The sequence below is a fragment of the Diadema antillarum genome, unplaced genomic scaffold (genome assembly GCF_040938485.1).
Source record: "Diadema antillarum isolate AM-2024a unplaced genomic scaffold, OU_Dant_1.0 seq00002557_RagTag, whole genome shotgun sequence".
NCBI lineage: Eukaryota > Metazoa > Echinodermata > Echinoidea > Diadematoida > Diadematidae > Diadema > Diadema antillarum.
The window spans coordinates 16,660-43,674 of NW_027273157.1; the positions used below are offsets into that span (position 1 = coordinate 16,660).

General features: G+C 40.4%; 1 protein-coding gene across 1 annotated transcript in view; it reads right to left on the reverse strand.

Moving 5' to 3' along the window:
- LOC139714945 (uncharacterized) overlaps positions 1–24,927 on the reverse strand; it is a 41,128-nt gene extending 16,201 nt beyond the window's left edge. The window contains exons 1-3 of the mRNA XM_071626593.1: positions 24,848–24,927; positions 6,779–6,941; positions 4,642–5,328 (exon numbers count right to left, since the gene is read on the reverse strand). Coding sequence (XP_071482694.1) covers positions 4,642–5,328; positions 6,779–6,941; positions 24,848–24,880 — 883 coding nt within the window. The 5' untranslated portion in view covers positions 24,881–24,927. The remainder of the gene's footprint in view (positions 1–4,641; positions 5,329–6,778; positions 6,942–24,847) is intronic.
- Between the last annotated feature and the right edge of the window lie 2,088 nt (positions 24,928–27,015).

The following is a 27,015-nucleotide window of genomic DNA, read 5'->3' on the forward strand; positions in this document are numbered from 1 at the left end:
TTACGGAAACAAAAAACCCTTTTCCAATAACTTTCCTCGTTTTTGTTGTACACACTTTTAAAGTTGGGAGACTATTTATTGTATTCATCTAAAATTTTGCGATATTAAATGAAAATTCAAAATGAAACAACTTAAATATCTCTCTGCTTTAACCATACTTCCACATCTTTCTTCCTATGCTTCAATAATCACATTCAATGAAGCATTCAGTCACTCTCATTATGATATTTTTTTGAGAAACTTTCAAAATCTACTGACAAATTAATGTAATTCCGTTACCATAAAAATGAAAAAAGTTTTCTCCTGAACAAACTAATCACTGATTTTTTCTCCCCTTGTAAATTTTTTCTCTACATGTGACTCCCTGAAAACTCACAAAACATTTTGTGAAATATCTCCTTCAGTTCTTCTGTAATTGTGGTAACGGAATTACATGGTAACGGAATTACACGCACATCTAATATGGAAGAGAATGACATAACCTACTTTTGTGCCAATATGCACGTGAACTGTTCATGAAATAGCTTCAGGGCATTATCACTGAGCTTAACAGTGTTAGTGATTGGCAGTAAAGGAGTGAAAGTTGAAATATATGTATGGTATGGTACACTGACATGACTCGGCATAGCTGGATGCCTCTGACAGTGAGTCCTAACATCAGGGTACACGCTTGACAAGACTTCTTGTGCTGAAAGTCTCCTCCCTTCTTTCACCTTTTCTCATGCACAAGAACTACATGGAGACTGTGCTAACTGATAACTTTATAAGGTTTGCTACAGATACCCATTCTCAAATATTAAAAATCATACTGAATTCTGAGATATCAATGTATTGTCTTGCTAAAAAGTCTCATGGTTTCATACAAAATCTAAGTATAGTGACGAGGGACTATTGAATGGGTGTGATGCAGCATAAATTGAACAAAGGTTAGAAAGAAGAGGAAGGACATAAAATTTCTTTAAAATGAAAAGAGAGCACTGCTAGTGCTACTGACAGGGAGAAATGAACAGGATAATTTTGTGAGGAAAGATCAAGAATTTAAGAGAAGGATCATACACATTGTGATAGAACCAATTAGAAGTCATTATTTGACATGGGATGCCCACTGAATGTGACACCTTTGATCTTTTTGTATGCTAAAAGCTTTATCATCACCAAGTCGATAGTCTGACCTTTTATTGAACATGTCCTGTTTTCATCCTCAAGTCCTTTATCTTTAATGGTAAGTGTATGACTATGACCTTCTTTCATCTGTTTCTTAGATCTTTCCTCCACAGAGACTATGTATTTTTATTTTCATGCCCATTTGATACAGAGCATCTGCTACCCTTTGAAATTTGTTCTTTAATTTAATCCTTTCTTTTTAAAAGGAATAAAGACAAAAACACCATTTATGATGAACATTTCCCCAGTCAGTAATTGTGATACAGCTCTAAAATAAAACATTTAGGCCTATACTTTCCCATCCTAAGAAGATTTTAAATATTAAAGTCAATGGGCTTCTGCTTCTACCTTTACTCTTCATGTTACCATTTGCTGTACAATCCAGTTTCCTTTCATACAAGTGCCATTACAGTGTATTTTATCATTTGCTGTCAGGCAGTCAAAATACAACTTACTGCAAAAGAGAAGATGCACACTTCTTGTGATTAAATGGCAACACTCAGGATGAGAAAATAGACAAAGTCAAAGAAGAAAGACAGAGACAGGAAACTTGTAGGAAATTCATAGGCCAAGTCATGATTACAGTCGATGATCAAATCACTGTGGTGTTTCTGAAGACATCATTTGGAAATTTTGTGTGGTCAGAAGTAAATACTAACATTATTCACAGGTTGATTAATCTGGCTCTAACTCAGTGAGTTGCAGATGGATAAAAGAGGCCCTCTTACCTTTCTATGAATTAACAGAATTTGGTGGACTCACTATAATGGTTCAAAAAGTTGTAGTTTGTCAAAATTATTTTGCTGTATTCTATTTCATTTTAGTTTAGTTCATTTTAAGTAGGACTTACACTGTAAAAGAATTATCAAATTATGCACTACATTATATACCAGGGGGCAACTTCAGCTATTAGTAAAATGTCACAAGTTTTTAGTGATTAATATAAGCCACAACATATAAACAATAATGATTGAGCACTGGTGCAGTACCATAATCATATAAGAAAATTTTCTTTTCAATTTATGATTGAATTGTAATTTGTTATATTTGTCATTGAACCATAATTGCATCTTTTCACTTAGCAAATTAAAAGTTTCAAGCATCCTTTGTATCAAACATTGTGTTCAATGATGGGTATGCACACTGTGATCTTGCACTGTAAATTGGCACTTTATGATTTAGATTTAAATTCAGTGTCAATTCGGACAGTTTTTCATTATTTTCTTGTGCGTGTGCACATAATGTTTGTGTCAATACTTGTATGAAATTAACACATATTATCAATTATTGGCATATTTAGGAAGAAGAAAACAGAGAAATCTGTCTTGCATGATATCAACAAAAGAAATACAAGAAAATTTGAGTATTGTTGACTGGATTTATAGAATTGTACTTGTGTAGGGCTATTCTAGCGTAATTCCGTTACCATGTGTCATAGATGTCATTTACCTGCAGAGTGTGAAATTCTTAACTTGAAAGTAGACAAATTTTGATGGATGTGGTCCTTACAAGTTACGAGATCTTGATTGACATAGTTACAACTTCAAATCACAGTTGTTAGCATGAAAATTTTATATTTTTTGACAATAAAAACTAATTTGTCACCTATGCACTTGTAGCAGTTCAAGGTCAAAGGCTAGAGAGTACTTATTTAGTGGTTATATTATAGCTAAAGGCATAAACAATCTTTATCAAGACATTTCAGAATACATGAGTACCAAGAATGTGTATTTTTTCCAATGTATTTCAGAAGGCGTAATTCCGTTACCATTTGTGTAATTCCGTTACCACTGACTTTCCAGGGAAAAAGCCTGCTGCTGTGAAAATGTGATGAAATATTTAAAAAACAATACAACTAAATTGAAGTTGACACAATCAAAGATGACATCAAACAACAACCTATACTGTATGTGTTATAGATTTCAGAGAAACAACTCCCAAAGTCAGAGTTGAAGTTGTGACTCAATTCTCTGGTAATTCCGTTACCATCGGACATAGACCTCCTTTGTAACCAACCAAGTGAGAACATTTAACAAATTTGTATTTGGGGTGACAGTTTGAGTACCTCTGCATCTTTTAAATGTATCAAGAGAAGGCAAAGTAACCAATCCAGTATACAGGGTGAAAGAATATGAGCCAAAATTCTCTGATTTGTAATTCCGTTACCGCGGAATTGCCCTGATGAGAACATCCACAAACAACATTTAACGAACTCTGTAAGTATCACAACATTCCTGATTACAATGCAAATGTAGTTCTGGTGCCATGCTGTATAATCTGCTAAAGTTGTTAATGAGCTCGGAAGTTGTTCTTGTATACAACATGTACAGGTTAACTTTTCCATAAAAAACAAGGCAACAAAATAGTTCTGTCCATCAGCAAATGCATTATTTTGTACATAGGCAGGAAAATATCAGTAATATCAGATAATCAATGTCATTTTTAAAATCCAACAGAAATCTTCCTGTCAATGTTTATCTGCAACAACAGAGTTACTGTATTTAGTAATCTCAGATCTTCCCAAGTTGTTCCATAGAATTACTGTCAAGAATAAGAACTGCATCAAGTTTCAAAACAATATTTACAAACTCATAGCATTCTGTCAAATGTAAAAATGTACATCTAACTTTTAATAACCCATATCCACTGGCTATGTAATGTAGTTTATAACCTATTGGTGCCAGAGGCTGTTTCACACATGTTCACTTGAACTGTGCTCCCTCAACTTCATATTGATGTCACCGACACAAGAAGAAAAGTATGGAAAACCACACTTGGCATTTTGAATGCTGAAATCCAAACAATACACACTTGTAGTGACAAGAAGCGAGGCAAAGGACTGTGGGATGTTAGGTCAGAGTTCAAGGGCTACATACAATGATCTATAAATGACATCAATGTCCAAGTCATTTCTGCTAAGGACTATCCAGTAGATAAGTGATTGCAGCTCTCACTGCAGGATATCACATAAATCGGCAGATATGGGTTGAGATTTCAGACCTTAGCTGTTATTGCTTTATCTTCACGAGATGTATCAAGACAGTATTTTAATGATGTGCCCTATTTAGAATTACCATTGCAGGACTAGGTTTGAGGGGATTTCTTCAAGCACCTCATAAAAGACTGTTGGAAATATGAAACTTGCCGTTTGATCTTGCTTGATGATCTGCAACTTACACCTTCACAATCATAATCATGTCACAACATTATTTCATTGATGAGGCTATAATCAAGCATGTATGAACTAAAGTGATGAACAAGCAGACAGGCATTATATGCCTCCACATACCAGACAGCTGCTAATCTAATTAAATGCCTTTTGAAATTTAATCTGTTGAGGACGAGTTGATTTTGCTACAACATAGACACTTGCTGAGTATACTCAGGATTCGTCCTCAACGGGTTAAAGGGATGGTATAGCATTGGTGGAGATGAAAGTGATGAAAGTGTATCAATCGTTTTGAATATGAATCTTACCACTAGTTTGCGACTCATCTGGACGTCTCCTCTTCATTTCCAGCCCAGTAGCCCCTTGTGCATCTTCTAAGGCTCGGCTGAATAGGCTGCCTCTCTTCACAACAGATCTCCCCTGTTTAGCCTCATGCTCGACTTGTGGGTCTTTCATCTTGACTGGAGCTTGACCAAATGTCTCAAGGTCTGAAATGTCAGAACTAAAAGGGTCATCAAATGGAATTAGCTGACGGGATATTTCAGAAGACTTTGAAGGTGAGAGGTCACGCTTTACACCCCTCTTTGAATGGCTCTGGAACTGCTTGTTAGGTGATTCCGTCATGAAAATGCGCCGCGATTGCTCAGAAACACCTTGTTCTTCTTCATCATAACCAGTACCAGCATCATCCACAGTAATGGTGAAAGAGGATTTTCTAGTCCCAGCCTGGTCAGAAAAATGGTCAGGTTCTGGTTTGCGACCTGACCGCAACTGTCCAATTCTCATTCTGCCAGACCCAAAGGACCCACCTGTACGGCCTTCAGAAGAAAAGGGCGATGATTCCGAGACATTATGCTGGCTGTGACCTATTGATGCTGTTCTCCCTGAAGAGTCACCTTTGGATATTCCAAAGACCCCTCCTTCAGCGACAGGTTTTAGAATCTTCTTATCTAGATTTGAGTTCTTAAGTGGGCTAGTGTGATGTTCACTTGCACCTGTGAAGAGGAATTTGAATAAATCATCAGCTACATACAATACAATCAAAGAAATGCATAAATAATGCACATTTTGTGCCTTATTGGCTGGTCATTTACGATTAAATGCAGATCAGGGAAATGATAACTCCTACAAAAATGCATATGAGTGACTGCTCGTCTGTAAGGCCGCAGTCACATATAAACACGGATCCTCAAGGATCTACACGGTGATCCGGGGAGATCCGGGATAGTTTCGATCTCGATGGGGTGTCGACGAGCGTTGATATGACTGTACACAGGGTATCAACACAGCAGCTACACAGATAAGGCCAGAAGAGCGCGGCATCTACACAAACAAACACGGCATCTACGCGGATCAACACGGCAGCTACACGGCAGCCACACGGACCATCCAAGATTGCTCTGCCAACATGGCAATCCCCGGATGACGCCGGATGTTTTTGACCTCCGAAAGTTGCCGTGTTGGGCTCCCGGATGTCCCCGGATCTACACGGATGTCCAAGAATGTCCAAGGCGTTAATACGGGTCTCTCCCCGGATCACTCTGGATCAGATCCGGGGTGATCTGGGATGTCTATGTGACTGGGGCTTAAGTGAAAAATAAAATTAGACTAATTTTGGATAGAGCATGCACGGTATATAAAAAATCATCTAGAACAACCCATCAGAATACCGAATTGTGCCAAGCAAATTACATGTGTTTTTTTTTGCTAATATTAAAGGACTGTAACAAACAGATACTTTCCAACTGCTTTTAACATTGTCATCATAGATATTTTTGTTTAAATCTAATGAAGATCAATTGAATCTTATATAATATATTATGTAATAATTCTCCTTCCTTTCTGCTTACACTGTAATAATGCTTTAAAGGACAAGTTCACTTTCATAGACATGTGGGTTTAGTTAATTCACCAATATCAGTAGAACACATTAGTGAGAGTTTGAGGAAAATCGGACAATCCGTTCAAAAGTTATGAATTTTTGAAGTTTCTGCTCTGTCATGACTAGAAGAGAAGACTACTATAGCTTGCGATGTCACATGTGTACAACGATATAACGAAAGAATAAAGAAAATTCAACATATTTCCATTTTTCTCGCATAACGAAAGAACACTTGACTTCTCTCTTTCAGAAGGCTGGAGGAATAGTATTAGCCTTAAAATACGTCAGTAACAAGTCGAAGAAATGCGCACTTTATTCAAAAAGTAAAGTTTTGTGAAATTCTCTTTTTATTTTCTTTACATCGTTGTACGCATGTGACATCATACACTGTAGTAGTGTCCTCATCCAGCAGTGACTGCACAGATACTTACAAAATTAATAACTTTTGAACAGATTGTTCGATTTTCCTCAAACTTTCACTGATCAATGTGTTCTACTAATATTGCTGCATTCTCTCAGTCCTTGTGTATATGAAGGTGGACTTGTCCTTGAAATAGACTTACCCTTTCTTGCAGTTCTTCTGAGTGTGTCAGGCTCGTCCTCCCCTCCATGTCTCTGGTTAATGCTCTTTTGTCTCCTACTATGATGAAGACCTGAAGCAACTCTTCCCCTGACTGCAAGTGGTGACCTGCCTTGCTGGCTCAGCCGACGTACTGCCTCACGCTTCTGTTCAGTTAAAGAAAAGCATACAATGTAAATTTGGCAGGAAAAAGTAAACAGAAATTTTAGGAATATCAACATGGGCCTCCGTCAGGCCACATACACGTATTACCATAGGTAGTATCTTATACTTGCTGTCAGTCAGCTGGAGCTGCATCTTTGTGCATAAAGAGACCTATGAGTAAGTACCACACAACCTTTCCTAGATATGTCACATTTGTGCAACGCCTCTGGTCTCTTGCAATGAATGTGCTCTTTCTCCTTGGCACACTTGCCTGCTACTGCAATCATCAGTTCTATCTGGTCCAGTCAGCTGCATGGCCCTCCCACAACTCTGCACTGATGTCAAGGGCTTTAAAGCGGATGGCTAGTAACCGATCAGTGGGAATCAGTGGGAAAGCTGGGGGATGATTGTTCCAGTCCTTGTGGGATTCATTTAAGAGCACATCCTACTGATGTGTGAAAATTATTTGCTTCAGAACGGTCTCATATTCAAGTAATGTGCAGATTAATGCCCCGTCACTGACCAGGCACGCTAACCTGGAAATATTAAACTGCACATTACTTGAATATTATGAGACCATTCTGAAGCAAATAATTTTCACACAACAATAGATATATAATACACTCTTAAATGAATCCCACAAGGATTGGAACAATCATCCTTTAGCATTCCCACTGTTTCCCACAGATCACTTACTACCCACCCCCTTTAAGGTCTCTCTTCACAACTCCTTTGTGTTGCAGTCACGGTAGTAACGTTAGATACACACATTTAACAAAAAATATTTTCAGTGATCTTATTCCTATTCTGTTTTCCAAAAGAATGAGCAGAGATGTTGCTGTTAAAGCCCTCAAAATGCTGCATTTATGTGTGAGGGGATTCAATCCTAAAGGCTGTGTCACACCTTTCCGGGCAAGCCTTGTGTGCGACTTGCAAAGAACAATTTTGACTACCCGGAGGTCGCCGTAGATGATTCGCACATGACAGTACCTTGCACGTATCTCAACCGTAGTCGTCCGGAGGTGCGCACGCATATTTTTTTACCCGCAACCGTGTTTAGGCCCTGTCGCACCTTTCCGGGCAAGCTACTCGGGCTTGTTATGTGTAGGGATTTTCTAGCATACCGGACATTCCTGAGGGCGGACAGGATTTGAGCGAGTCAGTGCATGTGTCTTACTTGCTGGACGCGTTCTACTTAAATTATACTTGCGAGTATACTGTGTGACCTTTGTACCAGTCGCATGGGGGCTGACAACTCAGTGAAGGAATTCCTCTGATGGAATGACTGAAATCCCACAGAATTTCATTATCTTGGCTGCATACGGGACTGCGAAGTACCTGCGTGGGAGTTGCCTGGGAAGTGCTGCCGCTAAGGGCCTCCTACTGGCGCTCTCCGTGGACCTCTCCGGGCATTCCCGCGACTCACCCGGAAAAAGTTTTGGTCATGCTCAAAACTTGGCTGCGGTTAAATCGGACTTGCGTGAGCACCTCCGGGCAACTACAGGCGAGATACGTGCAAGATACTGTCAGGTGCAGACCAACTGCGGAGAGCTCCGGGGAGTAAATTTGTTTCCCCACAAGTCAAGCCGCAAAACTTCCCCAGATACGTTTTGACAAGGCATGAATGAAAATTATAAACATTCTTGTTCGCCCGCTGAAAATCTTCTACGTGCTGGAAACTACCTCCTCGCCACAAGCCCGCGTAGCTTGCCCGGAACGGTGTGACACGGCCTTAACATACTAAATGTGGAGGATTTGAAAACTACCAAATATATTACTATAACATATTCTTTCCTTTATAACCTCCAAAAACTATAAGAAATCGGTTGAGACAAGTACTTTGGGTGGCCCGGGGATGGGGGCAGAGGCAAGGGGGGGGGGGGGAGCTAGTAACGGAGGGGACACTCCCTCATCAACTGTCTCTAGATGGCGTTCATGTTTGTTTACTGGAAATTGTTCAGTGACAACGTACGTTGTATTACCAGTAAGCTCTCAGTTCTGATCTGGGAGAAATGATATTGTGGAGACGCGCACATTATAATATAGTACATGAAATGAAACTGGAGGACATGCCGGAGGACGGACGTGCTGGAGCAGAGCTCCATCTTATGCTCTGCTTTCAGCACCTCTTCACCTCATCATCAGAACTTTTTCACATGCCTAGATTGCATTCATCGCGCTGATTCCGCTGATGTCTGGTATGTAGTACGTAACTTGAGTGTTTTCGAGTTTTTCCGGGTTTTTTATTTGTTTCTGGCCGTTTTTTGTCGAAGAAGTATAATAAACGTAGCGTCCAACAATAACAAGTATAAACAAAAATATGCTAAATAGACGCGCAAATAATCCTACGCAAGGAATACAGCCTACTATGACGTCACTATAGATATCAACATTTAGTACTAGTACCGCATACATGTACAGGCCTCGAATAAACCGACGGCCACCGACGGCCATGGCCGTCGGTGCCCCTCTCGTTGGCCGCAATGCCTTTTTTTCCTTGATCAAAGTTACGGCCAAAAAAAATGTGCCCTTTTTCTTGTGGCAGTGGTGCCCTTTTAGAATGAAAGTTATTATTTATGACGTAAAATATGCCCTTTCTCAAAGTCTACTCAAATATCATACCTTCAGTTCACTCGCGTCCCAATATATCTGATTCAAACTCAAAGTATCTTTCCGAGATACGAGACGACGTGTACGTACATGTGTCTACACCCGACCGGCTTTTACCGTCCCGACTGCCTCCGCAGCCCAGCGGCCATAGAGTTACTAGCTAGGCAGCGGCGGGTGCCGGGCCGGAGCAAGTGGTCGCAAGCCATGCTAAAAAATGCCAGGCCTGTCGGACGGCTGCGAGCATTGCTGTCTCTCTCGCTCTGCATTCATGCCCGTCCGACGCGACCCGCGCCTACGCCGCATGCTCAAAGCAAAATGGCGCCGGAGGTGCTCCAAAGCGAGCGCGGCGTGTGCGTTGAGAACGTACTGTATTACAGAACCTACATCGTATTGCGTATGGCCTACTGCCTAACGTCGTCTGCTATGCTGCGGAGAGATCTTATGCGTGCGTACGCTGCTGGAGTGTAGCAGCACGCACGGTCGATAGCATACAGCTCTATGGGGCATTCACATCACGTATAAACACCTAACATGCCCTTTCGAATGTGGCCTTGGCGCCCCTCTGACTGACCTTAGTGCCCTGGCTTCTTGGAAAAAGTGCCCTTTTCTAAATGGCCTTGCCTCTCCAAAATCCTATTTCGAGGCCTGCATGTAGCTAGACGCTGGTTAGCAGGCGCCTGTAGTACTGCTTGTGATTATGACGTCAAATGCACTGTCTTATGCTAATACACTTGTACTAGTAATCATTTCAATTTTGGTTAGCATGGTAACTCAGCATGCAAAACCGCCTCCACTGGAAACGGGCTTCTTGAAAGCTGCCTCGCTCCTTATACCAACATTCCTTACTTTTTCAATTCAACTTTAGGTTTAATGTTTTTTTTCTTTATCTAACAAAGCATACATCTGTCTATTTGTATCATAAAGCATGGATGAATCTTTTGAAATAAATAATCATGGTTTTAAGTTACACAACATTATACAAAACAATACATTAAACAAAGATTAAATGATTGAGTAAACAATGTACGGTGTCTAAGGTTAACACTGGTCTTCCTAGTTCGATGAGTTTCCTGTTTGCTAGACTAGTGTGTACGTGGGTAGGTAGGGTAAAGGCGCCCGCCCCCGGGAAAGGCCAAGACTTCACCGGTGTTAACGGGAGGGTTTTCACCCTCTTGTTGACGGGAAAGGTGTAACCCTGTACTGCGGTACAGGAGAAGGCAGATTAACTCTTCATTCTTCTCTGCGCTATTCCTTTCACTCTCTTGTTCGATTTGTCTTTTCTTTTCTGTCCAGGTTCTAACTCGTTTCTGTTTAATTTTATTGGAAAAGTACTTTGAACGTTGCGTTCAACGATACTAAGTAGGAAATAAATTAAAATACGCTGAATAGATGTGCACAAATTTATACGTAATGAATGCAATCTATTGTAACATCCTTAACTCTCTGCAACTACAAATAAACGCTGGTTAGCAGGCTTTTGCTTTTGCTCATGACGTCACACACATAATAAGTTGCTCCTCATCTGGCACGGTAATGTAGTACAAACTTTGTACTTACCGTAAAGTTCCGTGTATAAGACGCACTATTTTTTCGTCAGAAAATGTTGAAAATCGGGGGTGCGTCGTATACACGGGTACAGTCGAATCACGGAAAAAAAATCTGTCATGTACACCCAATTTTATAAGGCCAACTTGGGGCCATGTATGCCCATCGACGTTTGGAAGGTAAGCAATCACTAAAACTTACGGATAAATGAGCGATCTTTCAATCTGGACATACACAAAAGCTGCAAATATGAGATAAACTTACATCGGCCTTGTGCAGTAACGATGTATCAATCTGGCCATAGACAACGATGTAACAGCACTGCTGTATGCTACCGATGTCAGTCTACCAAGCTACCCACAGCCAACCTAGTAGCTGGAATACGCGATGTACAGGTATCATTACTAAATTACCGATACCGTAAAACTTATCAATGTACTAGTATCAATATGGCCATAGACAAAAGCTGTAAAATACGGAGTAGGATCGACACTATGTCACCGTAAATATGAACGATGTGTGTAGCATGTTGGAATGTCAGAACAATGCTGGATACGGACGGCCACAGACCTGAACGGCGGTCCGCCCTCATCGCTCATGAGCTCTCCAGACTTGACATAGACATAGCTGCTCTCAGCAAAGTCTGCCTTGCAGATGAAGGTAATCTCAAAGAACATGGCGTGGGCTACACACTCTACTGGTCTGGCAAGCCTCAGTGTGAACGACGTCTATCAAGAGTTGGTTTTATGGTCAAGAATTCCATCGCCTCCAGGCTCGAAAACCTTCCAACAGGCCACTCTGACCGGATTATGTCCATGCGTCTCTCCCTTCCCAATGGTCAATATATCACTCTGTTCAGTGTCTATGCCCCAACCCTTCAGGCGGAACCAGCCAAAAAGGATAAGTTCTACACTGATCTGCGCATCTTCTCCCAACAAGTTCGGGAAGACGACAAGGTTATCATCCTTGGTGACTTCAACGCCCGTGTTGGGAAAGACTCAGAAACCTGGTCAGGAATTCTTGGTAAACATGGCATCGGAAAGTGCAATGACAGCGGACGCCTCCTGCTGGAGTTCTGCACAGAACAACAACTAGTCATCACAAACACCCTTTTCAAGCAGAGGGACAGTCTAAAGACTACCTGGATGCACCCCCGGTCCAAGCACTGGCATCTACTGGACTACATTCTGGTTCGCAGGAGAGACCAACATGACGTGCTTCACACCAGAGTTATGCCCAGTGCTGAATGTCACACTGATCATCGGCTCGTTCGCTGCAAGTTAAACCTTCATTACAAGCCCAAGTTGAAAAACAGAGGGGCCCATCAGAAGAAATTCAATGTTGGTTACCTGCAGTCAGCTGAAGTGAGATGTAATTTTCAGACGAATCTCCAAACAAGGCTTGAAGATGAAAACCAATTCAAGGACATTTCTCCTGAAGTCTTTTGGGCTAGGATGAAATCAGCCATACAACAATCCTCAAAAGAGGTACTGGGACTCTCCTCCAGGAAGAACAAGGATTGGTTTGACGAAAGCAATCAGGAAATCAAAAAGCTACTGGCTATGAAGCGATCTGTCCACTAGGCTCATCTAACGAATCCATCCTGTCCAGAGGAAAAAAGTGCCTTCTGTCTTGCATGCAGTCACCTTAAGCACAAACTTCGAGAGATCAAGAATGAGTGGTGGACAAACCTTGCCAAACAAACTCAACTCTGTGCCGACACTGGCGACCTGAAGGGTTTTTATGAGGCACTGAAGACTGTCTATGGTCCCTCACGCCAAGTTCAAAGTCCTCTTCGTAGCGCAGACGGCGAAGTTCTCCTCAACGACAAGACCTCCATCCTCACCCGATGGTCAGAGCACTTTCAGTCTTTCAGTGCCAACCGCACAGTACAAGAATCTGCCCTGCTCCAGATTCCCCAACAGCTCTTTAACCCTGAGCTGGATGAGTTCCCTACCCTCGAGGAGACACTTAAAGCGATTGAACAAATGAGAATCGACAAAGCAGCAGGTGTGGATGGAATCCCCCTTAAGGTATGGAAGGCTGGTGGAAAAGCCCTACACAACGAGCTTCATGAGTTCTTCACGCTTTGCTGGAACCAAGGCCAACTACCTCAAGATCTTCGGGATGCAATTATCATCACCCTGTACAAAAACAGAGGAGAGAAATCAGAGTGCACCAACTACAGAGGAATCACACTGCTTTCCATCGCGGGCAAAATCCTTGCTCGAATTCTTCTCAATAGTCTAACGCCTAGTGTCGCAGAAAGTGTTCTCCCAGAATCTCAGTGTGGTTTTCGCACGACAGAGTCTGGAAAAACAATCACCTGAAGAAACAGACAAAGATCAGCGTGTACAGAGCCCTTGTCTTACCAACTCTCCTGTACGGCTCCAAGTCATGGGCCCTCTACCGGCATCACCTACGCCTTCTTGAGCGCTTCCACCAGCGATGCCTCCGCTTCATCTTAAACATCCACTGGAGTGACTTTGTCACCAACATCAAAGTTCTTGAACTGGCAGAGACTACAAGCATCGAAGCCACACTGATGAAAACTCAACTGCGCTGGGCTGGCCATGTCTTGAGAATGGAAGACCATCGCCTTCCGAAGGTCATGCTGTACGGTGAGCTCTCTTCTGGACACTGGGAGAGAGGTGGACCCAGGAAGAGATACAAGGACTGCTTGAAAAAAACCTTGTGCACGTGCAACATCGATCACGACGGTGGGCTGCTATTGCCTCTAATTGCACATCTTGGCGCCTTACTGTTCGACGAGCAACAGCCGCCTTTGCGGATGATCGCAGGGCCCAACTCAACAGAAAAAGACAACAGTGGAAAAACCCAACACCCATCACCAACCAACTGACTTTCCCGTGCAACCGCTGCAACCGTGCCTGTCTGTCCCGCATCAGACTCATCAGTCACTTTCGAGCCTGCAGCAGACGTGGACTTCCTTAAATCTTTGTTCGCGAAGCAAAGCCATACAATGTATACTAGTAGAAAATGAATTTGGGCAAGTCCAAGATAAGGTCCCCTCAGAAGGCAAAATTTCATCTTTGCTCAATATTGACATGTTTGGTATCATTTTGAAGCTTATGAGTTGAAGTTTTGATTTCCATGGAGGAAAAAATTATATTACGTAAATTTATGCAAATTTCAAGGGCTTCATTTGCATAAATGTGAAACACAGCGTTACGTATGGGACATTTATAAAAATTCATATTAATTCAAAGGAAAGCAAATGATATTTGATTAATATGTGGACATAAGAAGTTCATCAAATAGTTTAACTTGGTATGAAAATTTAGGGATTATGCAAATGATTATGCAAATTAGCTCGTGTCCTATCATGACATGTCCCATACGTAACAAATTGAGGTCATTTTTTTAGGTTTTTTCTGAAATTGCTAAGGTTATATTAATGCCCTTTTGGAAAGTTCTAATTTATTGTTTAGAGAAATTAAATACCATAGAAAAAAGAAAAAACAGTAAAAGGAATATTTTTTATTGGGCATTGAAATAATGTTACGTATGGGACAAATGCGTTACGTATGGGACATCCTCATACATAATGCATGTGAATGCATGTAGCTAGCTGGGAAGGTCTCTCAGTACACAAATGGTCAATCATCCTGAAGAAAGCATCCCAACATTGTAGCTACTTTTTGAGTTATAGACACTTTAAACAATACATGTACTTGACTGAACAATTTTCAGAAAGGGGGAGGGGAAAATGGCAAAATACACAATGAAAAATCAGCATTAAAGGGATGGTATAATTTTTTGTGGAAATGGGGATTCAGTTTTCAACATTTAATGAGATGATTGGAAACTAATTATATGAATTACTAAAGAGCATACAATCCTAAGACTAGAGGAATTCAAAGTTTAGTGATGGAGATCCAAGTTGAAATGGTTGTGATATAAATATTTAAACAGAATATAAAGTAAAATGATTTTTTTTTTATTGCAAGTGATACACAAATTGTCCTTATTCAGGTTTCAATAATAGCCACGACAAAATTCATGGGTAATCTACTCGATCACTGGGGTTCCACGCAGCAGGTATTGCTTATTTATAAAGATTAATATTTCTTGTGTCAAGTTGTTTTTTATTGAAACGAAATGGCAAACTGCCCTTCATCAATGGAAGTAAACACCTTCAACTATTCAAGTTTTCAGTAGTAACTATCCTGATAAAAATAGGGCATACATACTCAGGTTGGTCATAAAAATATAGAATATGATTAAATATGATTATGATGGTAAATATTTGGGGAATATTGTTCCCTTGTCAATCTGGATCAGTATTTGAGTAGTGTCAACTGATTCCATTTCAATAATTATGCAAAAATTTGTTTATGGGTATTTTGCAAAATTATTTTGCAAAATACCCATAAACATGTCTCTCCACACACTAAACGAATGGGGGACAAGGGGCAGGCATACTCAGGTTGGTCATAAAAATATAAAAATATGATTGAATATGATTAGGATGGTGAATATTTGGGAAATATTGTTTCCTTGACAATCTGGATCAGTATTTGAGTAGTTTCAACTGATTTTACTTCAATAATTATGCAAAATACCCATAAACATGGTTCTTCACACACTAAATGAATGGGGGACAAACTGTCCCATACGTAACTGTCCCATACGTAACACGTCATGTCTGTCTTTAATTAGAACCTGTAATTAGAACTTTTTACCTCATGACACGAAACTTACCTGTGATAATCTTGAGTGTTGTGACTTTCATCACAGTGAGTTACAAGTTGTAGAATGAAATACTTTCAGAGAGTTTTAAGGTTGAAAAAAATGTTCAAAAAAACAAAAATTTTCTGGTCCCATACGTAACGGCACATATTTTCTCTTCTAGAATATAAATGTGAAAGTCATTTTTCTCCATTTTTTGCATGATCATACTTCTCCTAGATATCAATCACCATGATAAAGTTTAATATGGTCAAAAGCCATTAACACTATTTTTCAGGTCATAAAAGTCTCTGAATGTCCCATACGTAACGCGCGTGTTATCTTGGACTTGCCCATTTGCAGTAACTTCATACAAATTTCCTGTTGGCTATGAAAACTTACAGTAAAAAGCGTAACAGGCAAGACACTTCTAGTGTTACAAAAATCACACAATTTTGAGGGTCAATGGGTCAAAAATTGATGAATGCTACGAAAATTGATTCTGATTTTCCATTGACATACACTGAACTACAATTTAAATGCTGAAAAGACCTCCAGGGCATATGGACAGACAGGAAAACTAACCTCTTGAAAAATAGTCAAATTTCTGTGTCATTGTGACACATTATACAATATTTTCCCAGACTGAAAAAAAAATACCAAAGTTTTGTTGTGACAAAGATTCAACTATCGGAAAATGAAAATATCATATCTCTGTCACCATGACTTCGTTGATTATTTGTACCATGAACAAACAATAAAATGAAATGAAATGAAAATATGTATGTTACCTTTTGAGAATATTTAAGAGCGTACATGAACCTAAAGTGGACATTCCACATAGAATTGCCCATTTTGGGGACCCGATATACCAGGTTTCCATAAGAAATGAGTTAATAGCATAGATAGATCTATCTTTGGCATACTTGTGAAACTGTATACACCAATATTTTTGCGTACAAATATTTTTGCGAATCACAGTATCAGTGGCAGTTTCGCGTGTTGTTACATTGTTCGCGATTGATACTAGTAGTAGTAGGGTCTACTGCAAAGCCCGAGAAACACGTTCAAACACTTGCCAACGTACTCGTAACGTTTTTCCATTTGCATTGTGACTTCCCAAACATGACAATGGAAAAGACACAGTACAAGATTTATAAAATGAAACAATAATTACGGGAACTTGCAATGAGACACTCACACATGGCATTCACAAGTACCTACCAAATCTTGCAACAAATAGATGTAGACTACAAAGTTTCAGAGCTGCGCTAGCGCTAGCGAAAGTTTTACACGCATCCTTAGGCCTCACCCAACCATGTCGAGCTACAGTAGTGTTCGTTTAAAAATGGGTAATTCCGTGAAGTTGGGGCACAAAGTGTTACATTTTAGCATAACTCAATACTAATTATGCTATACATATTCTTTATAGGCTTTACATTTGTATTGAGACCATACATTTTCCTGGAAATTTTGTGCCATTCAGACTCAATTTTGATGAAGTTATTTGAAAAAAATGTCAGATATGGAGAAAAAAGTAAGTTCAGCACTTTCACTTGATCTTTGACCTTTTGACCTTTGACCTTCTTGGCAAAAAAAAAAATCCCAGAGAATCTCTATTGGGTTAGACATGCATACATCAAGTTTAAAAAGAATATATCCTGCTGGCATTGCATAAATATAAGGAAAATAGTAAGATTTTGAAGTATTGCCCTTGACCTTTGACCCCTGACCTTTGACCTCATGAACCCTAAATTCCCTAGATAACCACTGCCAGTCAGTAGATGCATATACACTATGTTCCATGAAGATACCTTGAACAATTTCCAAGATACAGAGAAAAAAGTGAAATTTTAACATTTTACTTGACCTTTTGACCTTTGACCTTTTGACCTCATGACCCCAAACTTTCACCAGAGAATCTTAATTGGGTAGTACATGTATACACTAAGTTTCAAGAAAATATCTTCAGGCATTGCATAGATATGGGGGAAATAGTAAAATTTTAAGCATTTGACCTTGTAACGGTGTCCTGTAGCATCGTGACGTGTCCATGTAGCATTGTGATAGTTAAAATCTGGTCATAAAAGACAAATTAATGCAATTAGCTTGACCAAAATTTGATATAATATGCATAATTACTAGATAGCTAAATATCTTAACTCTATTTTCCACAGTTTTACTTTTACAAGAAAATTACACAATGTGTCACTATGCTACACGGTGTCCACCAAATGTAACAAAAAAGGGCACCGCGTAGCATCGTGATACATTTTGTAATTTTCTTTTAAAATTAAAACTGTGTACAGGAAATTTGAGATATTTAGCTATCTGACTAATCTAGTAAATATGCATATTGCATCAAATTTTGGTCAAGCTAATTGCCATAATTTGTCTCTTAGGACCAAATGTTAAAATTTCACGATGCTACATGGACACGTCACGATGCTACAGGACACCGTTACATATTGTTTAATAACTTCATCAAAATTGAGTCTGAATGGCACAAAATTTCCAGGAAAATGTGTGGCCTCAATGCAAATGTAAAGCCTACAAACAATAAATGTATAGCATAATTAATATTGAGTTATGCTGAAATGTATTTTTCAAATATCACGATGCTACATGGACACTGCCCCAACTTCATGGAATTACCCATAGGGTAACGTAGCACGGAGATTGCACATTTTAATGTATGTTTATCATCGTACTGCACTTCCAGAAGCCACACAATCAGGCACGCCCATCAGACTGAAATGGGTATACACCTTAAATAGGCGTTGGTGACAACATTGTATAATTTACTGATTACGAGTCCCTATGAACATGAAGGGATTTTTTTTCACTTGCTGAACAAAAAAGGAATTGACCGCGCTAGCGTGACATGTACAAAATGTATGTAGGGCGAGTCCATGATAAGACAGGGAAGCACGCTTCAATCACAGAGAGCACAACTGTATTTGTAAAACTGGAGCCCTGTACTAGTACAGGTAGTTCTACTAGGCTTACTTTGAAGTGAAGTGTTTATCTCTCGGAAGAGGCCAATTTCCTCACTGTGGCTTAATGGAATTGCCCAAAAGCTGGCGAAAAGCATATACAGTACACAAATTAGCAAGGCATGATTACTATGAAACAGTGCAGTACTTAGTGGATTAATTAGCGTACTAGTAATAGCATGTATACATACTGGCCGGTGTAACAGCCGCGTTCTGGTCCGGCAAGCGTTGGATGCATTTTGTCATCAATTTGTACATAAGGTATGACAGGGTAATATTTTCCTGTGTCTTTAATTTCGCGATCAGCCCAAAGCTCGTGAAATTCGCGAAAATAAAACCCTCGCAAAAATAACAGCTTATAGAGTAAGTGAAACTAAAGTGGACATTTCTCATAGAATTGCCCATTTTGGGAACCTTTTTGTACCAGGTTCCCATAAAAAATGAGTTAATAGCGTTGGATAGATCTATCTTTGATATAGGTTTGTGATATACAAGCTTGTACGTTGTAGGCCCCACCATCTGTGGATCTACTAAAATAGATATTTCCCCCTCCACCTACATGTTCCTGGGCCTGGCAATAAGACTCTATTTCATACTTGTGAATTCAGCCCCATCGTATGACGTTCAATTGTTTACAGGCACAGTGGTGAGGTTTTCTTGCACAGTACAATAGTATACTCATGAATGAGGAGCCAACATACCACCAAATGGCATTTGGTGGTATAAGGTTGCCCATCGCAAGCTCATCTCCAAGCTGGACTTCTACGGTGCACATGGCCATACTCTGCTCTGGATCCAGAGTTTTCTGTCAGGAAGGTCCCAGACAGTTACCGTCAATGGTTCTTCATCCTCAGCTGTTCAAGTCCTATCTGGAGTGCCACAAGGGTCGGTCCTTGGGTCAACCCTTTTCCTGATGTAGGGTAACATCCCCAGTATTCAGTCACTTAAGTTTTTTCAAACTAAAATAATACATACATACATCATATCTACAGCAATGCATGTGAAATATATCAAATTTCTTTACTCTCAATTTTCAATTTGTTAAATATCACACAGAATTTCATGCAAAATTTATCACCTTGAAAATTCCCCAGTATACGGTCACCGACACCAGTATTCAGTCACGCGATATGCACGTTCAAAGTCAATGCATGTTCAAGGCAGCTGAAAAATGCGCGCACGCGCTACCTCGTTGGCGCAAAATTGCATCAGGGACGTTGCGCTGCCCGATGGTGACCGAATACTGGGGACTCGGCACTTGCATTCAACCCTTGTACATTGAGACACTGTATCGGCACGTACGGAAATTTTATTTTTCTTTTGCGTTTTTGAGGATACCATCACACTCCAAGCTTGCGATAAGCAAAAAATCCTGTGAAAGAACGGCCTATTTCTTGATTTTTAGCGCTTTTTTGGCAACCTGTACTCTTAAAACTGGGCCTTATCCGTGCGCACTTTGGGAAAGTAGTACCAATTCTGCACTTTTGATGGTAAAATTCGGGATTTTGGATGGAGTTTTGGAGGGGGCTACGGGAGTTTCCTGTTGTGAATGAGTGTGCAAGTATGTGAATTGATGTGATTTGCGTGTGTTGTGACAGTTGAACATACTGGCTGGTGACTAGTGAAAAGTGACTGAATACCAGTAGCTGACCGAATACTGGTGCTCTTACCCTGTATATCAGTGACATCTGTGATGAGATCTCATCACCAATCCGGCTCTTTGCCGTTGATTGTGTAGTATACAGATGCATCAGATCGAAGGATGATCAGGATCTCCTCCAAAAAGACCTTTTAACCCTAACAAAATGGGCAGAGACATCCATTGGACATGGCCTTCAACATCAAGAAGTGTGCACACATGACCATCACCCTCAAGTGTAAACCCATGACATGCTCCTACACCATGCATGGGCAAGAGGTACCGTGGTAGGGTACCAAAGACAAAATCCTACAAGTACCTGTGTACATGTGTCATGATTACCAACGACTTGAGTTGGGGTGTACACATCCAGAAAACCCAGGCCAAGGCCTTCAGAACTTTTGGCATCATTCGGAGATCTCTAAGGCAAATGTAACAAGGTGAAGGTAGCTGCATAAATAACCAACTTGTCAGACCTCAGCTTGAGTATGCAATTTGCACCTTGAATCCATACCCAGAAAGACAGCCTGATACTAGAAAATATCAAGCGCCAAGCAGCCAGGTGGGTGCGTTCCACGACTACTCAAGGGAATCCACTGTCAGCTCTATGCTCTCTTCTCTTGGCTAGGATGTATACACTACCACATCATCCTGAGATGCAGGGCTGCCAACATTGGAAACTAGTTTAGAGTGAGACTCCCATAGGCCAATGCTATAATTTAGGAGTCAAAATGAGTGAGATCAACAGAAATGCATGCAAATGAAATAAAGTTTTAGAGTGAGAAAGGACCAAAATGAGTCTCACTCTCAATGAGTGAGAGGTGGCAGCCCTGGAGATGTTGCACAAGATCCATTCATTATGGTTTTGTCAACAAAGCCATGCCAGAAGAAATTAGATAAGCACAAAACAACACAAGGAACCACAACCTGTCACATCACCAACCACACTCTACAGTCAACTGCCACCTTTAACGTTTTTACCCCAGAGCCAAAAGTATGGAACATTCTCCCTGCCAAAGTAGTAACATACCAAGCTACTTTGATGACCTTTAGGGGTGCAGCCCTACCTGTCATTAGATAGCGCTGCCCCTACCCTCAAAATGCTGTAATCAATGAGAGGCACACCTGCACCAAACACCTGCACCTGTAGGCTGTACCCAGATGCACTGGAGCTCACATCACCACAGGCACATGCTACAGCACACTGCCACAGCAGAGCCCTCTCCAGGACAGCGTCTTTGCTTGTGGGAGAGTACTTGTTCAAGGTTCAAAGGAGATGCACATATGAGCATGTTTTTGGGAAAATGTAGATTTCTGTGGCCGTTCACAGCTGAAATCTGCAGTAGACTATACAAAGGCTGAAGACCACCTTTCATTCATGAAGTATAATTTGGGGTCCAAATTCATGATTTACCCATGTGTGCGCACTCTCCATCGAATCAAACTATTCTGAACGCATGTTCAGAGCATGTCATAAAGAGATAAACTTCCTTTTGTGTGCGAGAAAAGCAAATGCAATTGAAGTAAATTAACCGAATCTGATTTTATGTCTATTTTTCTGCAAAGTGATACTGTTCTCCATGATTTTAACTGTATACTTTAAATGTGAATATTTTCCCATGACTAATTCTTCATGCTCAGCCGGGTAGAAGAGTTGGTGTGTTTTTAATTTCACAGAATCCAGACACCAACTACGGGTACTGGAATATATGGCATGCAAAAACATTCGCATGCTTTCATTTTCACGCTAGTTAGACATAGGGCCTACTACCAGGTTGCACGAATATTTCAACACTCAACACTGGGATAATTTTCGCTTCATACAGTTATGACTTTTGGTTAAATCTGATGAACAAGACCAATGTGATTTGTTAGCAACATTTGTCTAGCATTTTTTTTTTTTGTTGACGTAGCTACATTGTAGACACCTATTCTAGTAGCCTAGAGCCCCTGGTCTATCAAACATCTAGTATATTAAACTACTTAAACTAGCATTTCCAGTCCTTCCTTCTTTTCCTTTTCTTTTCTCAGTCTTTGAATTTGATATATGTTTTCTTTTTATCAGCAAGACTACCATCGATGATTTACAGACAGTTGTGCAATTTCCCTCATTTACTCTAGTGACTGGGTTTCTACTAGTTGTAGGTCTAGTTAAACCCCAGGGCGCTCTTTTTTAACACATAGAGTTGGGGCTGGTCGCAGTTAGACCGATCTAAATCTAGGTCTAGTAGTACCATGGTAGGTCTAAAGTTAGCCCGACCAGACGCTGTTATTACGCTGTACGAAAACAGCGTCTGACAGGCGAGGTATGCAGCTTCAAAGTGGGGAACCTCAACACAACTACAGCAACACTTATGAAAATGTATACTTTTCTTCTAAAAACAGAACACGTTACTCACGTTAGATGCATGCTTGTATTACAGAAGCATTGTTCGCCACACTGGGTCCATAGAGAGCCCTTGCGATAAGTCCGTGGAACAAAAAATGACAATTTCTGCCGCAATTCTTGACCGTCGGGGTTCATCGTTGCAGAATTCAAAATGGCGCCTTCAGCGAGTGCGGCGTGTGCGTTGAGAACGTATTACAGAACCTATATCGTATGGTGTAGATCTACTGCCCAACGTCGTCTGCTGCGGAGAGATCTTATGCATGCGTGCGCTGCTTGAGTGTAGCAGCACGGTCGACAGCGCGACCTAGATTTGAAAGGGCATTTCACGTGACCTCCCGAACCTGAAAGATGATGTACCCTTTGGACATGCTGGATGTAATCATCAATTTCGATAAGGTAAATTTGTAGATAGCATAGGTCTACATTTATATTATTATAGACTATAGTCTAGAGTCTCATTATTGAAGATTGTATTCAGTTCGGGAAACCCACTCACAAGGGGGCCCCTCCTTATAAGTAACCCGTCCCCCTTATATGTAATCCCGTCCCCCTTATAAGTAACCCCCGGGGCACCCCTTATAAGGAGTCTCCACGCTTTTTTGCAATGCAACGCGAAAATGAAAGGACTGCGGCAATTCGCTTGATTATGTCCATAAAGCTTCACAAGTTTCCTAGTTACTCACGAAATTTGAGCAAATCGGTTTGAGGCATCATATCTAAAATCATGGATTTAAATGCGATGTCAAACGACCCATGCGAATGCTGAAATGTGAGCGATTACTGGCGTGAGTGTCGCCAGGCGCGGCGGCGCGGCAATGCTTGAGTGCAGACGTGGCGACTGAGTACGGACACTCAGTCGCCACGTCTGCACTCAAGCATTGCCGCGCCGCCGCGCCTGGCGACACTCACGCCAGTAATCGCTCGCATTTCAGCATTCGCATGGGTCATTTGACATCGCATTTAAATCCATGATTTTAGATATGATGCCTCAAACCGATTTTGCTCAAATTTCGTGAGTAACTAGGAAACTTGTGAAGCTTTATGGACATAATAAAGCGAATTGCCGCAGTCCTTTCATTTTCGCGTTGCATTGCAAAAAAGCGTGGAGACTCCTTATAAGGGGTGCCCCGGGGGTTACTTATAAGGGGGACGGGATTACTTATAAGGGGGACGGGTTACTTATAAGGAGGGGCCCCCCTTGTGAGTGGGTTTCCCGAACTGTATCAGATGAGTTTGAGGTGACAAAAACGATCTTAAGTATCAAAATTCAAGCGATCGGAATCCGATCGCTGAACTCTCTTCGTGGTTGGTGAATGGTGGTCCCGCCTGTACAGCCCTGTCGCATGTCGCTACGTATAGCTACGTACAGCGACTGGGCTGTGTATAAATAAGTTAGTCTACAGTTAGATCTATGAACTTACTTCATCCATTTCAACTACTTACACAGCCCGGCCCTGTCGCTATATGGATCTTCACTGGAGCTAAAAAATAAATGCACTTTTAGAGGTTCTACATCAAACTGCAAATTCATGTTCAACCACTCTTCAGTCTATTAACAGTTACCTAGTAAAATAGTCTCTTGAGTCTTGGGACCATATGCGATAGCCCTGGATATTTGAGAACTCTACGTAACAACAGTCTTGGTCAATCAAACCCCGAAGCACTCCATCATTGCATTACCGATCTACAAGTACATAGACACAGTAAGTAGTCAGAAAAGACCCTCTACTTTTAATACTCAGTCCATTTATTATAGTGTGGGCTGCGCTTTGCGTGCAGGCTGGTCGGTTGCTCGCAGCGAGGCCGAGGTACATGGACCTACGGTTGCTCATGCACAGTGCAGTGCACAGAGCTGAACGTCATAAAGATGCAACTCGGCTAAAAAGGCGCGGGACTATTGCACATTGGGATGTCGCTTGGTGCGTCGAAACATCTAGTAATATATGGGAAATAACAAGATTAGGCACAAGATTATTCGATAAATCAACAAGCAACACGAGGCATCAGAATCCGTGCCTAATCCACAGTGGTATTTACCTTCTTTTGCCCGTAATTTCCTTTACTACTCATGATGTAACTTGTAGATGGTCATCAGTACAGTAGTTCCCAACCTTTCGTTCGAAAATCACAACGTAGAACGTATGCCTCTTGACAAGGCGTAAGCCTGTGGAGCCGGGATGCGTATTTTTTATTTACACGCAAGCCTGTGGTTTTTCGCAATTTAATTCAATGAAACCGCTCATGATGCGTCTATGCTTACTCCGCTCGGGTTGCGAACACAGAACTCCATGGTACACATCGATTCGATTCGTACACGTGCAGCAGTCAGTGTTTGTACGCGCTGTGAAAGTTTAGCTTGCCGAGGTAGACCTGCATCCAATAAGTCCACGTACGTACTATGTAAACGAGTGAGAGTGCGAAAGACAAAACAATACAAAACAAAAAATCTGAAAGTTATGGAATAGGCTGGTACATGTGCATGTACATGTACCAGAGAGTTGTGAAATAACATGATCGCTTAAATCTAATGACACCTGAATGGAATAAACATCATAACTACATTGGAAAATGTTTGAATTTTTTCTCATTTTCAAATTAGTACATTGTGTCAAAAGTACTGTATTTGTCTTCCAGACCCCCCTCACTCTCTTATTTCTAAAACGTCTTTCTCTTCTCCCGTCTCTCCATACATCATAAGTATTTGTTGCAAATACAAGCTCTCTCTATCTCTCTTGACTTCCCTCATATCACATGATTTCTGTTTCTAAGACCCTCTCTCTATATACATTGTTTGTACATGTATCAATTTTATTTCTCAGACCCCAATCCCCTCTGTTATATCTGTTGCTATATTAAAGGCCCCTAAATCTATCTTCATACTGATGGTATATTATTTTGTTTCTCAAACCTGCCCCTCTGTTCTTCATACTAGTTTCAAAGACTCACTTTGCATATTCATTTTTCCGACCTCTCTCGACCCCCTCCTTTTTAAAATGCATTACTCGTGTATTTTTCACTTCCTCGATCATTGCTTGAATTATCATACACTTTATTTGTTTCTCATACTTTCTCTGTCTCTCCCTTTCTCTCTTTCTGATTCTTAATCTTTACAATGTTTTTTACAAGACCACTTTCTACTCTCTACATTAATCAGTTTGTCTAGAAACATGTACAGTCACATGTATGAAGGAAAATTACACCACTATTGCATGAAGTCATTATGCAGTTTATTCACTTCCTTATATTCAAGCACTTTTTTCATGATGGTACAGATGTAATCTGATCCTCCAATATCCAAGAAGTACTGTAATACAAGAAGTATCACCTAATGTGATTAATACCCCCAACTAAACACTGAGGCAGTTAGCTCAACTAGCAATGATTACTTTGTAATATTGTATGCTTTTCTTGGAAAAAAAATACCATGACGATGTATTGTTCAACATTGAATGAAATTAACAGTACATTTGCTCACTCACAATAATGTGCCATATCTCAAGTAAAGTGCTCATAACCTGAGTGAGTAAAGTAAATAAATCAGCAATTTTTATGATTTTCATTAAAATATTGTTACCATCGCAACACAATGTTTGACATTAAGAAAAAATGAAGTTTGCAAAACTATTATAATAGCTGTCACATGTGCCAAATTTCAAGTCAGATGCTCAAAAGCTGAGGGAGTTAGGTGAATTCACAATATCATTGTATGATTTTCTTTCAAAATATGCTGTCACCATGTTAGAGCCCACTAATGTCAACAATAATCGACCACTAATGTCATAACAACTCCTGTGGCTGTCGCATCTTCAAGCTATATGCTTATTTGACGACAGTCTTCTAAATTTACACTCCCAATTCATGTGCCATAGTGCAGTCAGATCATTTGATTTCCTTTATTCCGAGTGGTTCCCAATCCACGTGTTCTCTTACTCTTTTCTTTAATCTGTTAATACACGTATATCTCAGTTTTATATTCGGATGTACACACTGCATGTTCTATTGTCTAGTAAACGAAAAGAAATGACTGTACTTCATTTTTGCAATATCATGATCGATGCAGAAAATCCTTCATAAATTCATTTGAATTTGGATATCATAACACGTCGACGACAAAAGTTAATGTCATAATGACCACTAATGTCATAACATGTCGACGACAAAATGTCAAAATCGGATTAACCACAAATGTCATGACACGTCGACGA